General features: G+C 45.2%; 1 protein-coding gene across 1 annotated transcript in view; it reads right to left on the reverse strand.

Moving 5' to 3' along the window:
• ksr2 (kinase suppressor of ras 2) overlaps window positions 1-17,945 on the reverse strand; it is a 73,468-nt gene that overhangs the window by 50,123 nt on the left and 5,400 nt on the right. Inside the window, exons 3-6 of the mRNA XM_060053493.1 lie at window positions 13,988-14,226; window positions 11,707-11,791; window positions 11,290-11,450; window positions 10,134-10,635 (exon numbers count right to left, since the gene is read on the reverse strand). Coding sequence (XP_059909476.1) covers window positions 10,134-10,635; window positions 11,290-11,450; window positions 11,707-11,791; window positions 13,988-14,226 — 987 coding nt within the window. The remainder of the gene's footprint in view (window positions 1-10,133; window positions 10,636-11,289; window positions 11,451-11,706; window positions 11,792-13,987; window positions 14,227-17,945) is intronic.

Here is a 17,945-nt window from a genome sequence, read left to right on the forward strand (position 1 = left end):
TTAATTTAAGAAGGTTCTCACCAGTCATTTGTCGCCTGGTCGCGGTGTCGAGTTTTTTTAAAAGTAGTTCACTAGTCGTAGCGCGCAAAAATAAGACAGAATTCTGAGAATTTAGTCAGCATTCAGATTTCTCAGAATTCTCTGACACTGCAAATGAAAGCGCTACTACTAGCGAGCTACTTTCAGCGTGACTGGAAAGAACCTTTAATGCTAGATTTTCATGAATGCTATTGTGTAAATTTCTTTGGTTCTCTTTCTTGGAATTCGGAAGTGGGAGATTCCTTATTTTTTTACCATTATTGACAAACATTAACACATTTCTCCTACAGGGGATTGATAAAGACTAGTGAACAGAAAAAACACTTGGTCATACTTTACACACTTTACCACAGCATTGGCCTACTGAATGCCACAGATATATTTTCAGCATTGGACTGAATGCCACATAAATATATAATTATGTTTTTGCACGCTTGCAACGTTTAAAAGTTCAGGGTATAAAGTTCAAGTATATGCATCTACTTGTATTGCTTAAGCCAATAGCCTTTTGAGGCAGTGTTTTTTCCGAATATTAGTGTTAAGGGCCAATAATGCTTACTATCATATGTTAGTTACCATGTCTGTGGACACATTTGTATGCAGTCACATGTAAATATAAAAAAACAAATTGACTTGGTGTAGCCATGCATGTTGTTTTATTGTTAATATGTCAATTTGTTTTTTATTTAAAATACTTTGTATAGATGAATTATCCCCAAACTTGTCATCGTAACACCTTTGAAATAAACATGACTTAACATGGCAGATACCTGTGTATTGTTTATCATATGCGGTAAGAGTGAAACGTTTTCAACTCAGTTCCTTGGTAGAACCTACTTACAGTAAAAATCACTTCTGATGGAAAAATCAAATCAAAAATCAAAAATGGCAATACTGCCATTTTTGGCCAAATAAACCAAATAATTTGCAATGTTATATTGAGACACATTTCAACAAAGAAGTAGAACTTAAAGATTTCCATTGTACTTTCATCTGCATTTGCTATGGTTCTAGCGCAGAGACACACACAGTGCTGGGAGCGCATCTGGGCAGCCTACGTTATTATTTGATTATCACAATGTATTTTCGATATCAGTCAAAATGAAACCATCACTCAGACAACAGAAGGATAAACAGAAATATTGAAACAATATTGCTTGGAAAGTCATTTGGCCCACAGCTGTGTAGGTTAAGTGGCGGTTTGGAGGCGTAAAACGCGGTGGCGGATGATTGTGAACCTTAAAGAATGAAGGGGTCACGCACAATATAGCTAGGGCCGATAATATCATCCATGGCTCGCTTCACATGAGCAACAGAGGAAAATAGGCTCATTCAACCCTGAGAGTGACAAATGAAACTGATGACTGCCTTGCGAGCTGACTGGCAGCAATCTGTCACAACAGAAGAAATAGAGTTTAATTTAATAACTGGAATCAGTGTTTTGTTCAATGCTTTGTACTATATATTTTATACTTGTTCACATGTATCACTGACACTCTCAGTGATGGAAGTAAGGCAATGTGCGTTTTTACCCTTTGAAAGCGCTTTTTTAAAGGTTTTCTGTTATGAATTGTGGGAGTTATTCTTCATTCCGTCTGAGCATGTCTAGGTTTTCTTTACAAATATTTTTTCTTTACAAAGGCTTTTGGGTCATAAAATCATGAACAATTAATCATCCTTTTTAATAGTCTTTCTTGAGCTTCCTTGTTTGTGAACTTTGTGCCAACTATGATTCATAGAACAGCTTTTGTGATAGTGAGGTGTTTAAATGTACTTTGATTAAAGGTTAGAGCTGGTGTACAACGGACCTTTCTCCTCTTGCCTTACCACACAGACTAGTTTGTTCAACATCTGAAGCTGATAGCACCTTCTGTTCTCTGTCAATAGTTAATAAATCGAAGCATTCCTTGACAGATAGAAATGACGCTCAAGTTCACTTTGTTGAATTATCGTCAAATCGAATCCCAGGTGCTCAAACTGTTCGGCTGCAGCCCCCTTTTTCGCACCAGTCAAGCCACTCATTAAATGTTGAGTGTAATCTGAGATTAAATGTCTGTTGGGAGACCTTGAATATTGTCATCCGAGTTATTTTTTGTGATGTCGCAAATTGTGCTGCTCTGTGCTCCATTTCAGACAAGCCAGCCTTGTCTGACAAAAAAAAGTTGAATTGCATCCTACCAATTAACAGTCCCTGAAAATGTATTTGCTCCACTTAATTTGTTTCAGTAGGATGGTCAATGTTTGATGAAGGGTCAGGAACCTACACTCGTCACACTGCCCCTTTCCCTTACATTCAGAGAGAAGAAAAAACACTGAGAGAGTAACGTCTGAGATCAGTGGTGGTCACCCATTGAATGAAATACCTTGTAATCATCTGCCATTACTTATCCTCTACCATACACACACACACACACGCACACACACAAACACACACACATACACACACAAACAAAAGCCATTGGATGGTTGAGAATAAGAGCTAAATCCTCTGTCCCTCTGATATTCATTGCGGGCCATCCACTCCTCCTAAACACTCATATAAATTCATAATCATGACTCCAATTTCGAGGGTGCCGGGCGGCTACTCATTTGGGACTGTGGAGGAATGGTTGGGGGGTCGGAGGGGTCGGAGGGTAAGTAACATGCTGTGGAGGAGCCCCCCTCTCCCCCATCTCAGTTGACCTGACATTAATGGCACGGGCTCGAACCTTGATCAACATGGATGTGTGTGTGTAAACACACACACACACACACACACACACACACACACACACACACACACACACACACACACACACACACACACACACACACACACACACACACATTAACATCCACTGACACACACACATGCAGACTCACACAACCATCCAATGGCAAACACAAACACACACAAACACAAGCACGAGGGATGTGCCAATCACATAATTAGGATTGGGATTGACCGTCACATTAAACCACTGTGTCACTGGTGAGGGGGGAGTAAGAAGAGTTTTAATAATAAAAAGAGTACGCACACGCACGCACAAACGCACGCACACAAACACATGTACATACACAGACACACACACACAGACACACAAACACATGTACATGTACATACACACAAACACATGTTCATACACCGCACACAAACACATGTACACAGACACACTCTCACACACACAATCATGTACAGACAGACACACACACACACACACACACACACACACACACACAAACACACAAACCAATTGAATGAAAATTCATTCACCCATTCACTTACTCACTCACACACAATCATACATACATTTCAGTGTTCTCATCTAACTTAGTGAGCCCACTTGGAAGAGGCTAACATTCGAAAAAACCATTAGGGTCAAAGGTCACTGGGAGGGACCTATGCGTGTAATCAGTTTCCCGGGGTTATCGGCTGCAACAGAATATTTACAGGAAACACACAGCATCGTTCTTCTAAGTTAGATAAGGCGTTACAAGCCAATACATTTATATCGTAATTATAATTCTGATTTTTCAGAATTTAAGATATCATAAACTGGTCCTATATTTCATTAGTAAGGACTTTTACGTAATTTATACACACACAATTTCAATGGCCCTCTTCAGGAATGAAAATAGATGGAATGATCCTCTCACACATGGGCAGGAGAGCCAGTGTGCACCCCAGCGCTGGCACCTCATTCAGACACGAGTGGGGCCCCCCACCCCCCCCACCCCCCCACCCCCCCCACCCCCCCACCCTCCACCTTCTGTCTCCACACTGCCCTTAGGGCTCTTCAGCACTTGATCTCTATCAATCCACCCAGCTCCATCTGCGTCACTACGCCCCCACACACCCACCGTTCAACGCACGGCTTTCGAAATCCAATAATAATATTAAAAAAATGATGTATTTTCTGGAAGAGATGATTTCTGTATGGATGACGGGAAAAATTGTGGTTCTTCTTTGGCGACAATGTTTGGCTAGGGGTATGTGATGTGCACACAGCCAGCCTAACAACAAACAGAAAACAACAAACACTGATATTAGTCATGGGATGCACATTCTCACTTGCTCAATGTTTGAGAAAGACACAATGAGAGAGAGAGAGAGAGAGAGAGAGAGAGAGAGAGAGAGAGAGAGAGAGAGAGAGAGAGAGAGAGAGAGAGAGAGAGGGAGAGGGAGAGGGAGAGAGAGAGGGAGAGGGAGAGAGAGAGAGAGACACAGAGAGAGAGAGACACAGAGAGAGAGAGAGAGAGAGAGAGAGAGAGAGAGAGAGAGAGAGAGAGAGAGAGAGAGAGAGAGAGAGAGAGAGACAGACAGAGAGGGAGAATCAGAGAGAGGGAGAGTCCGGTGAATCATGTCGTCTCCCATGACGACCCCTCCAGCCCTTCTGTGTTTATTACCAAAAATTCTGATGAAATAAGAAAGAATAGATCTTCCTGAATAAAGGGCTGGTAAATACTCATAAGGTGGGTTATTACGGTCTCAGGTGTGCTGTCGGAGCGGGTGGCTTAAGCAAAATGAAAGCATAACATTCCAGTGAATTATCTCCTGGAGAGAGACCCATGTGTTGGGCCCTATGTCTCCCAAACCCCTATCCAAAGGGCCATGAGAATGAAAATGGGCAATGAAAGGGACACAGATGGGTCTTGAACATGAGACAACAACATATTTAACTTATGGTAGGGTTTATTTGGCAATGTTTCAGAAATGTTTTGTGGAATGATCTTACAGAAGCCAATGGGGAAGCTGTAATGCATTTGCATGCAATAACATTGTGAATTCATCCGGAATGTTTGAAGGCAGACACTCATTCTTCTCCCCCTTCACAAAAAGAATTCCAGAGGAAGCTACATGCAGAAAAATAAATCCCATCACATCACAATGGTTGTCACGGCACGTCCGTGACAGACGTATATTATTTGCTCACCAATGTAAACAATGTGAACCACAATTTAACAGGAGTTAACTTTGATATTGGATGACTCATAAAGGGCTTTTTTATTGGTCGTATTGAGTGTTAAAACTCATCAATATTGCACACAATTAGTTAGCCATGTTATGGATATCTGCTTGAAACCAATCCAGGCCAACGATAATCCTCTCTCGCCCACGTTGGCTGACAATTGCGTATTCAATCAACGCTGAGGTCCCAGCTGAAGACAGCTATTCATTATGGATCATATTCATTATGCCTTGAAACTAGGGGGTAGAAGGGTTCACCAAATTCACGTTTTGGTGCATATCACTGTTTTTGAGTCAGGGTTTCCAGTTTGGTACCGTTGGTAAAGTTGGTTCTGGTAAAGCAGGGGATGACATAAGTGGCTTTAAAGAAATTCTATACATATGATGTAGAGTTTTCCCCAAACAATGTAATAGCGGCGCTGCAGCACCATGTACGATTTTAAAATAGGGCTGACATTTAATTTCGGCAAAGGTCTAATGGGTTAAAAACACATGTTTTATTAAAGCAACGCCTCAAAAAGCAAAACTGCAACATTGTGTAAAGTGCTTTGTGGAGGAAGTCGGAGGCTTTCGGATCCACCCTCGCTCCAAGTCTGCCCTGGGAACAGCAGAGCTTCAGTGTAAAGCAGGTCGCACACTAGACGAGCCACAGAGTGCCACATCAGGCAGCGTAAGTTGAAGGTCTTGTTCTGTGTTTAAAATAATGAGTGGTAATGGAGCTGCTATGCGACAATGGAACCACGGCCCACTTAAGTACCAATGAAGACGCACTGGGGGGTATTTAAAATGATCATACTAACTAAAAACCACAGCACTAGTGCCATTCATGAGCATGCAAAGAAATGCACTGTTGTAGATGTTGAAGATGAAAGAAAATCGTAACTGGAGTATATAACTTTATCAGCTTGTTAATATTAGTAGGTAGAGCTTTTGGATATAGGAGGAGGAGCGTGAAGAATTGGTTCGTGTGGAGGTGCTGGCAGTAGAGAAGGAAAGGACCCCCTATGCCATAAAATATTTTACAATTTATTTAAAGTGAGTGAGTCTTTGAAAATGAATCTCCACAGATGGGTGGTATGTGACAAAGGATATGGCAGTTTTGCTATAAAGGGGTGGAAAGGGGTGGAAGCACATTTGTTAGGGTGCGAATGAAAATGTTTGTAGAAAATGTTAGTCTTGAACCCTGCCGGGTTAGTGACAAGCGACAAGTTTCACTGGGCAATGTAACTACGCCGCAAAAGATGTTCTGAACCGAATTAATCCAAAAATACGAACATGCCTTAACTGTGACTAGCGATTTTTTTACTTGCACTAAAAAAAAAAATGCACTGCATTGCAGGGTGGTATCGTTCACTTAAAGGGATACACTGAGTTATCTGTAAACTGGCGTTGTCTTCAGAGGAGTTGTTTGAATCTAAATGTATCTTTGTGAGTCCAGAAGGAGAGTTCCCTAGGTGAGCATTTGCTATTCAGTAAGCCGCTTCCACTTCCAGCCACCAACACTTTAACACATTTTCTAAGTTTTCCAATGTGTTACATTGGAAAACATAGTCTCTTGTTCAAAGCTAGTGACAATTTGGCGACTATTTGGATGATAAATCTGCAATTAAACTGCATCTGGGTAGGAACGGCAAACGCATATTTACGGATATCTCGGCGTAGCCTTTTAACTTGCTAACCTTTCCTTTGCATCTGTTATGAAAAATATCAAAGTTTGGTGTTTGAGTTTTCTGCTCAATTACGACTCCCTCGGAAGCCGGTGGATGGTTTCAGGGGGTTTAAACAAGGAGACATAAGAGTTGGTATATTCATAATCCTCGATTATATTGGCCTGTAATATAATCATCTGTACAAGGTGAACAATGAACAATTACCATTCAATGCCAGATGACTCAGAGACGGACTGACTTTACAAAACATGGGGATCGTTTTAGTGCGATAATTGCGAGAAAGCAATTTTTGAGTGGAGGAAGAATCATTTTAAACTAATTAAACTTTCAAATGTATCTCCTTCCTCCTTCCTTCCGGGTTACTTCTATTTATCCTGTCATTAGACATAAGTTAGGAGAAACGTCAGGTTTTACCCATAACAACTGAAAGCTCGAGATGGCTGCTCACAAAGTTTTAATCACAAACTCTGCAAGTCTCACGTTTAACTGCTTCACTTCGGCCCGTTCATGACCGGAGCTTCCCAATGCTGCCCTTTTTTATTTTCTTTAGGAAGTAGGAATATGAGTAATATTCCTTTCTCTCTCTCTCTCTCTCTCTCTCTCTCTCTCTCTCTCTCTCTCTCTCTTTCTCTCTCTCTCCAGTTTTCTACAATACCAGTAGTACAGACAGAAATGCTGCACTACACTCAACTGAATCAATAATTTAATTTCAGTTTCCTAACAGCGTAAATGTCTTGCACCTAAAAATGTCGCAGGCATAGTAGAAAGCTGTGTGCGTCACTTGGGATGCGTCTCAACTGGCTGCTGATTGGTTGTACTACGCTGTCTAGAGTCACAGTAGAGTCACTATATTTATAGGTATTATACAGAGACCCGAGCCGTCACCGGGGCACATCTTGAGAGTTTATTTAGCATCTGTTCACGCGTCAAAGTTGTACCGTAGCTTCTGAAACCAAAAGGTCAAACAAAGCAAGCACTCAAAGGTAAACGAAGTGGCTCCACTGCCGTTTGCACGCAATTCAGAACTGAACATTCCCACGCAGGCACTCTATCTAGCGAGCTACTGAGATAAACAAAGAGGACATGGCATGCATAGCGAGATTTGTCCTTGGTATTGTACCCCTATGGAATGGATAGCAATTCATTTACACTGGTGGTCACCCACCGATGTGAATCACTGAATGATTTAAATTATGCATTTAACCAGGTATGATATGGCTGTCGCCCATGAACACGAATGTCAAGGCTGGAGGCGGGCAAGCTGTAAACAGTGTTTGTTTGTTTGTCGTGGTTCTCCCGGCAGTCTGGCCAGCACCCTTTTCTTGAATCATTTTGGCAGAAACACAACACTTTATTTTGAGAAATGACGTCACGAGTAAACTGAAAATACTTTGATGTCCCCTCGACGGAAGCATCCCAGTCATTTTATTAATGAACTCCCAAAATGAAAAAATCTTCATGAGCAGCAGAGGAGCCTCACCTCAGACCTCTAGGATCTTTTTCTCTGCTCAGCTCTCTTCAGTGTCTCCCAGTCTGTGCTGCGTGGTGAGACTGCGGTCGACTGTCACATCTCGTTAGGGGGAATGACTCTTGAGGTCAGGGGGGTAATGCCTGGTTATGCATCGCGGCCACACCGCTAGGCAATCAAGGGGCAGAAAACGAGCTGTTAAGGCCCGATGCCAGCTCATTAAAATGCAGGGACTGGAAACTAGAAAAAAAAAAAAACAGGGGTATAATATGTATGACGGCAGCCACCCGTGAAACCCACACACAATGTTTTTGGAGTTTTGTTCCCGTGACATATATTCCGTTATATTATTATATCTGGGGTTGTTATTGATGTTGGGATTTGTTTTGTGTTGATTTCATGAAAAAGAACCTCATAAACAACCAAACAGAAAGTCTAAATGGAACAGCTGTGAGACAGGGAGAGATTCTACCAGCACTGGAGACCAATAACAATTCACACTCAAATAACTCACTTTTAATGCTTTGAAATTCATAGGGTTTGCTCGCTATGGAAGAAATAAAACCATCACCCAATTTGCATTGTTATTGTGATAGCTGTTTCTATATATTCATACATCTCCTGTTGAGACACATACCAGAAGAGAATCGGGTCCCTTCCGCACCCTGCAGCCATCCCACCCGGTCATGTGATGTACGGCCGGGGGTGTTGGGGGACCAGAGAGAAGCCAGAAGGCCAGTCCGGGAGTCTACGTGGACGGCAACATTTCCCGGCATCCTCCCATCCACCGGCCATTGATTAGACTGCATCAGCTCTGAGCCTGGGCTCTATCAGCGCTCAGGGAGCGGTAATCAATCCTCTAATCCCGTTTACAGCTATTAACTTTAACTGTGATCCACTCCTTACCATGCAGGCAAACAAACGCACACACTCCTCACCACGTAAACACACACACACACACACACACACACACACACACACACACACACACACACACACACACACACACACACACACACACACACACACACACACACACACACACACACACACACACACACACACACACGTACACTAACACAAATTACCATACAATCAGACACACAAACACAATGTTTACCATGCACACACACACACACACACACACACACACACACACACACACACACACACACTACATACACGCACACACACACACACTCACTCCTTACAAGGCAGACAAACTCTCCCTCACACACGCCTTAGCATGCATGGACACGCATGCTCTCACACACAACTAATAGAGCTCAGATGTTGTCTTCGTAAAGGAACACAAATATTAGCCTGGCCAGCAGAGCAGCGATAGCTCACTATCGTCCTCTAATGGCATTATCAGCAGGAGAGCTGCTATCCTGAGGGGGGTTCTGGTTCCTGATTACCCAGTCGACAGTGGGCCCTGTCCGCAGTTAAATCGGATCAACATAACACCAGACACGGGCCACGGACGGTCAGAACCCCCCCTCCAACCCCCCAGCACTATTTCCAGAAACATGTCCACGGGCCTGCTTTGATGGGTGCTGATATCCTCTGGAGGAGATAACGTGATTGTGGCCCCAGCAGCAGCATGAACTTTATGTACCGGGCAGACAACAGCAGGAAACGCAGGGCCTTTAATCTAACTCCGGACTTGTTGATGTTAACGAAGTATTGACTGAAGAAGACGCTCTGTGGCCCTGTGCAGAGCGAACCGCGCTGCGTTTTTTTAAACGGTGCGCTGGGAGCAGACAGCAGTTTGTATTTGTGATGTAGCGCCGACTTTAATAGCCGACGTCAATACCGTAATGTTACCCCAGCCCTAACCACAGCCCATTTGTCCAGCGATCACATACAACAACAACAACAACAATCGAATGAGTGGCCTGCTAGCTTCAGAGAGCAGAGACTTAACCACACACACACACACACACACACACACACACACACACACACACACACACACACACACTAAAACGAGAACCAGAGGACTCACTTTGGCGTCTGGGTGTCTTCCAGGCGGTTTCCCAGCTGGAACTCGTGGGACTTGCTGCGGTGCAGCGCGGTGAAGCCGGGCAGCAGGTGGATGAGCTTGCGGCTGGGTGGAGGGGGCGTCCCGGGAGCCTTCACCTTGTTGCGGCGCCGCATGGGGGGCGTGCCGGGCGGGGTCATGGTGTTGACCACCAGGGGAGTCCGGGGAGGCGTGTGACAAAAGTGCCTCTGGCGGGGCGACGGGGGCAAGGAGCGGTTGCCGCAGTCCAGGGACGGGAAGAGGCCCAGGACGGGGCTGTCCACCGTCAGCCGGTCCGAGTACAGAGACGGCCCCGGGCCCTGGGGGCTCTGGCACACGTGCTGGTTGTACTTGGACTGCACCTTGGGGCTCTGGGACAGCTGGAAGCGGATCCACTGGCTCAGCTCCGGCTGGCACACCGGGGAGTTCTCCTTGCCCGACTCGGAGGTGGGCCACTGGATGGACCAGTCCTGCTTGGCCTGGCTGCCTGGAACGGAAGAACCAGAACCAGACACATCGGCACGCGTTGATCCAATCCAGCATGCTCACTGGCCAGCACCTCGTCACTACAGATAATACTAATCGTTCTACTTTAAACTATTTCCATGACACCACATGAGGTTTATTGTAATGATTTCCCCCTGCATGGGTTTAAACGTAATGGCATGGTCCTGCATGAGGTTAAATGTAATAATGGGGTCCTGAAGTTATGTATTAATGGCATGGGGATCGACCTACGGGATCCAATTCTTGACAACATGACTCATTTCCAGTTAGTTAGTTAATTTCCGTTTTAATATTGTTATATTCAATCAAACTAAAAATAGCAATTCACTGCAAGCGACGAAGCCCCGCACGCCACTACCAAGGTTAGTGTTGTCAACCGCAAAGTTATGGTCCTGCTGCTTCATGAAGCGATGTTTTGTCATAGCATGAGCATAAAAAATAAATAAAAGATATATGTCAAAACACACACACACAGGGAGGTAGATGCATTGATCGTAATCTTAAATTGTGATGCACTCCACCAACATTTAAACAATGCTGGGTTGCCATGGAGACGCAAAGAAGAAGGATGGGGAGGTTGAAAGAGATGGGAGAGACTTGTTCAGAAAATGGGTCTTGTGTAACAGTGATTTACCTCCATTACTATGCATCGCATCCTCTTCAAGTTGTTCTGTGGAGAGAAGACACAAAAGGGGGGTTGGGTTTATTGATCTGGTGGGAAAGACCCAGAATGCACACAACTTTTCCCCGTCGTTTCCTCTGAAAGACATCATCGCTGCACATAGCCGATGATCCCTCAGCAAAACAAGAAATCAAATACAGTGGAATTGACCCAGGTGCTTCTGGAGAGACAAACGTATCTCATACCGACTAAATCAACTGCAAACACTTGGAAACCATTTCCGAATGTGTCCATTGACCGCAGAGCGGACGTCCCTGAATAGCAAATGTCCTCCAGCAGCGACGCATTTCAATCCAAGGTTTTTCTATTGTGCGTCTACAGCATATAGAGGAACCGTCTGCTGGAGCCATGGGAATGCAAACCCCAAACAGCTTCCCACCGAACCACTTAATACCTTCGACTTCACAGTCTAGAATAACCACGGGAACGAGGCGGAGCAGGAGGAAGAGGTCTGCTATCGACAACAGAGAGGAAAGTCACAAAAATGTATTCTGATTCTCTGAGTCTCACAGTGTAAGGTTGGCTAAAACGTTTGAACCAGACCACGGATGACTAGACCAATAGTTTTGCTAGTATCTTCATTTTAAATACATGAAAATAAACATGTTAAAAATAAAAAATAAAAGCAAGGATTCATATAAATGTGTAGAGACCCCCGTTTCGAATGTGAGTTTTAATTTTGTGTGCTTTGATTGTCCCCAGCCTAACTTGTATTTGTTCTATGGTACTAGAGGCAACCTTGACCCCGGCTTTGCTCTGTTATTTAATTGCATTGTTTATGCATGTATCCTCAGTCATTCAGTATTACCCCAAGGGCCCTATCAGAGTCAAGTCAACTTCAGTGAATTGGGACCTCTTGAAACCCCCTTCAAGATTGACGGAAAATTGAGGAGGAAAAGCAAGAGGTCTCTTCTACAAATGTGGTAAAGGATAAAGAGAAGGTCAAGGATTAGGAAAAGGAAGAGGATGAGGAGGAAGACGATGGACAAGAGAAAGAGGAGAAGGAAGAGGATGAGAGGAGGAAGAGGATGGAACGGACGATAATGATGGAAGAGGAACATGATGATGAGGAAGAGGAGAAGATAGAGGAGACGGAGGATGGAAAGAAGTAGGAGGAGGAGGGAAAAGAGGATGGTGAGGAGGAATGTGAGGAAGAGGAGGAGGAAAAAGAGGATGTGAGGAAGAGAGGGATGGAGAGCAGGGAGACGCGGAGGCGGACAAAGAGGAGGATGAGGAGGAGGCTAAATTAGGGGTCCTTCATCAGCAGGAATGACAGCTCTAACAAGCCACTCAGAAATTAGCATGAATAAATAAATAACAGATTGGCATGACTGCACATAAATCTCCCCCAAAATGATCAGCAATGGGCAACTTAATATCAGGAGACGCACAGAAAGAGAGAGAGCATTACAGATGGCCAGACTCCCAGAACAGGGTAGCTCTGTCAGACTCTTCATTTCCAACTGCAATGGTTTAAAAAATGAAAAGAGGAAAATAATTACACGCCACATGGAAATGGTCGCACGTGAGAGATGGTGCACAGAAAAGCCTTTCTCCAGAAGAGAACAAAGTGAATGCACCCAATGAATGCTTATTCTCAACTGTTTGGACAAGTCATCAAGCTGGAGAGCTGGTTTTAAATCAGACGTTATAAGCAAACGTGATGAATTTATCTAATGCCTGTTTCTTAGCGACAGCTTTATGAAAATAGCTAAATAAATAAATAAATGGTTTCAAATGTTTTTTCCTCCCGTGGATTCATACAAGGGAGAGCTAAACAACACATTGCCTATGGATATGAGATGGAGAATGAATTTATGTTTTGTGTTTCTCAAACAATCTTTTAAGTTGGGTCAGCTTGGTACTAAGAACCTGTTTCTGAGGTGGTTAGCAATCGCCAAACCAACACTAAACACAGCAAGAAAACAAAGGATTGGACGACGTTAGCATTATATGTTACTTGCAAACTGCAGAAGATCCATACAACAGTAATCGTATCGATCCACACATCCTGTTATCTTACAATTCTTTGTCCTTCCCCCTCATCAGGGGGTTTCCAGGGTAGGAAAATCACACACATAATAGCTCACTATCACTTCACCGATCTGAACGAGTGCTTAGCATCATGTTTACGTTTCATTAATAAATATGAACATATGATCACGCTAGCCTTTTTGATGAGTAGCTGTGAGTCACAGGCTACATGACTAATAATGTGTGCTGTTACGCTGTATACTTTCAATAATTGCTAGCTGTCTGAAAACTGGGGCCACTACATTCATTTCTGCTTCAATTTCTTTCTTAATTTCATGCATTGGTGATATAGAAGTAGCCCAGCCTTGTTTTACCCGCTCATTATTTATATAGAAAAAAATAAACATCATGACACACCCCGTAACCTTGGTTTGGTAAATATGCTGCTTCTAATTATTGAAAAAAACATCGACATCCTGTTAGGAGAGGAGCTATCAGCGTTACGGAGTACGCTCGCTGCGCCCAGTCCATTAGTCTATTCCACCGTGTGTGTTTACCTTGTGGTCGGCAAAAGGCCATGCTCACAATCGAGACGGTCTGCCTCAGTCGGTCAGAGGATGGGAACCATTGGCCTACTCAGCGGCCTCCCCTGTTCCTCTGTAGAGCTGGGTTCAACAGGAGCAGAGGTGGGGCACGCTGAACACCACATCCATGTCCACGCGGAGCCCCTGACCGCGTCCCTGCACCCACGGGGCCACTTCAAGCTGAACAGAACCACACTGCAGCCTCACACGAGTGACGCTCTTCTGCAGGGGCTCCGATTGCAAACGCTTCTCCACATTTTCCGTCCCCAGGTCCTCTCGGAGGATCAATGGCGATGGAAATGCCCCCTCTGTGGTGCCGTCTTGTTGGGTCCTTTGTTAGGTTTACCGCCAACGTAAACAGGATTTGGTGAAAGGGGCATGAAAGGGGCTGTGCTCAATACACACAAATATGTTCTTATGTTCAAAGTCCCAAGGTTTTTAAGAGGTCCGCGGGGGGCTCGCTCAACGCTTCGCCTCTGCGTCTTTCCTTCCTCTGTGGAGCCTGCTCTTTACGTCTCTCTCTCGCTCTCTCAGCCTGGGTTTCGTCTTCCCTTCTCTTTTTTCTCTTTGCCCTTTTAACCCACCACCAATCCCTTCACTTGCCCATCCTCTCTCCTCACCTTCTCCTTCCCTTTGTCACTCTCCCACTGGCCTTTTTTCTGCCTCTCTCTTCTTTCATGTCCTCCCCAGCCCCCCCCCCCCCCCCCCCCCCCCCCCTATCTCTCTCTCGCTCTCTCTCTATGCTTTTCTCTCTTCATTGCCGATGGCATTTGAAGCCAATTAGCCACGAATGCAAGTCATTCAGGGACAGTCCTTTAACTCTCAAACAGAAGTGTATGTGTGTGTGTGTTGGGGGGGTGGGTACGTCTGTGGATGTGTGGGTGCGTTAAGAGTGTCGTCCCTGAAAGACACTATAGCAAAGATCAACACAATCTGCTCAATCCACACCAGGGTTGGATTTCAGCAGATCGTCTGTGTGATCCAATTTGTGTGAGCAGGCATGCACACTCCCCAAAGAGAGAGATAAAGACAGAGAGAGATAGAGAGAGAGAGAGAGAGAGAGAGAGAGAGGAGAGACGAGAGAGAGAGAGAGAGAGAGAGAGAGAGAGAGAGAGAGAGAGAGAGAGAGAGAGAGGACAGGGACAGAGAGAAAGAGAGAGAGAGAGACGGAGACCAGCGAGAGAGACAGGGAGATAGAGAGGGTGTAGAGACAGAGAGACATCTGAGAGAGACAGTGGCAGAGAAAGAGAGATAGAAAGAAAGAGAGAGGAGAGAGGCCGAGAGAGAGAGCATGGTGTGCAGCGTGAAGGGCCTTGATCAGCAGCCTCTAGATGCTATGACTCATTCTCGGCAGCAGCAGCAACTCGTGGATTGAAATCCTAAAAGCCGGCAGTTTATCAGCAGCATTTGGCTGGGTTTTCACTCCTGTCCAAAATGAAACCCTACTTTTTTGGCAAGGGGCATTAAAAATGTCCCCCTTCTCATTCTGCATACTAATTGCGTGAATCCCCCCTCATTCACATATTCCCTCGTCCCCTTGTACAGGCTGCTCCATCCCAACTCGTGTTACTCACAGCAGACGCTTCTTAACATAAATCAGTAATAGCTCATGTGTTTCCTGTCACGCTGGCTAACTCCACCGCTGCACGTAGACCACGGAAGACCGTTACCTCGAGAGAGAGAGAGAGAGAGAGAGAGAGAGAGAGAGAGAGAGAGAGAGAGAGAGAGAGAGAGAGAGAGTGAGAGAGAGGAGAGAGAGAGAGAGTGAGAGAGAGAGAGAGAGAGAGAGAGGAGAGAGAGAGAGAGAGGGAGAGGGGAGAGAGGGAGGGGGGAGGGGGAGGGGGAGGAGAGAGAGAGAGAGAGAGAGAGAGAGAGAGAGAGAGAGAGGAGAGAGAGAGAGAGAGGAGAGTGAGAGAGAGAGAGAGAGAGAGAGGAGGAGATGGGAATATGATAACTCATTAATAGATCCGGGGACAAGGAGAGAACCTCCCTCGCTCCTGGTGGGGGGCGTGGGCGTACCGAAGACAGAGCCTGGTAGGAGAGAGAGCCCCCCCCCCCCCCCCCCCCTGCTGAGCTGTGTAACCCCTTGATGAGCAGCAGCCGACGTGAGTGCACGCATGTTTCTCGCTGCTTATACTGGGAAACACCACAGTATAGCCCCCCCCCCCACCAAAAGACAGTCGAGAAACAACAAGGACTCCTGCCGATAACATGCATACGCGCGCCTAGAACACAACCTAGACCCCACGCAGTGCCAGGTGGCTGTGCGCTTGTACTTTGAAAGCCAAAGTGCTGTGGATCTGTGCTCTGGGTAGAGCGCCGGCTCTGTTCTCCTGGCTGCGAGTGCCTCTCGACCGCCCTGTGAGGCGTTCCCTCCCGCGGTGCAGCCACACAACTCCCTGCCAGGTCCCTCTATAGAGAGACCATTAGTGGCTCCTCTGGGGGGGGCCAGACGCCAGAGAGACAGGTGGAGGGAGAGAGAGGGAGAGATGGAGAAACGTAGAGGTAGAGCGAGAGAGGAGAGAGAGAGAGAGAGAGAGAGAGAGAGAGAGAGAGAGAGAGAGAGAGAGAGAGAGAGAGAGAGAGAGTGCAAGAGAGAGAGAGTGCGAGAGAGAAGGATCGGAGACAGGATACACACACCGATGTCCAAGTCCTCCGCGATGAGGGGGGGAGACAGCAGTGTTTCCAGGGGACCCTGAGGCTCACTAATCTGGTCAGGAGTACTTCCCCCCGGCAGAGGCGACAGCTATTTCCCAGTTCCCAGCATGCATCACAGCAGACCCAGCTGGACTGAGTCATGGGCGGGATAAGACCGCCGGACGGAACTCCTCAGGGGGATAGCTGTCTGTCTCTTGTCCGCCTCCTACCCTCCAATCAAATCAATGAGACAGAAAGACAGGCAGGAGCCCACACCACACACACACACACACATACAAACACACACCAAAACACACACTCACATGCACGCATGCACACTTACAGCAGGCAGGCACACAGACACACACAACCTCACATACACACTCACACACACTCACACACACATACACTCACGCAGGCAGGCAGGCACACACACACACACACACACACACACACACACACACACACACACACACACACACACACACACACACACACACACACACACACAACCACAACCACACACACACAATACCCCAGAAAGCTCAGCAGCGCAAGCGACAGGGTGGTCTGGGTGATTTTAGAACGGAGATGTTAAACCTTGATGGGTTTTTGTGGAGAACAGTTGATTAGACTCTAACAATGTTAAATGTGTGTCCATTCTTCTGGTAACCGCAATTTATCATCCGTTTTAAAATAAATAAATCTTGTTGGAAAGGTGTGGGGTATAACGGTAGTACAATTAGCTTCATTAGTGTGTGACGGGCTGATTTCTCTGAGTTTATTAACGGTGGTTACAAGAACGTACTGCTAGACCGTGATACCTTACTGCCCCCATGTGGTTGAACTGTTAGCTACACCATTATAAAGATACATGGACGAAACGCAATTCATGGTTTCCAGCGCCACCTTGCGGCTCTGTTATATATATATATTTCCTATATATATATATATTTTACTCCCTTTTCTGTTTGTCTACTGGGCTCGTATTATTTAAATAAATAAGGGACTTATAACAAAGAGGAGAGAAAAGGAAATGTAATTATTGATTTGTAACATATAGGTTACAAATCACCGAAAAGTGTGATGTTATTTAAATATGCACAAACATTTGACTAGGTTTCTCATAAAATAAGCAATGATATATATTAAGGAAATTATACCATAAAACGACCATAATTAAATTTATAGTGTGTAGGATTTAGTGAAATTTAGCGAAACATACTTGGCAGAGTTGGATCATAATATTCTGAAGAAAGAGTATAATCTACTGAAAATAAGAGTCATTGAAAGAGCCCTTTAGATTAGGGAGCAGGCACTGTAATCGGCCACCACCATTTTTCTAGAGTAGGCCAGAACAGACAAGTGGCTCTAGAGCAGGGGTCGGCAACCCTTGGCACGGGGCAGCATAAT

Source organism: Gadus macrocephalus, chromosome 6 (assembly GCF_031168955.1).
Source record: "Gadus macrocephalus chromosome 6, ASM3116895v1".
Classification (NCBI taxonomy): Eukaryota; Metazoa; Chordata; class Actinopteri; order Gadiformes; family Gadidae; genus Gadus; species Gadus macrocephalus.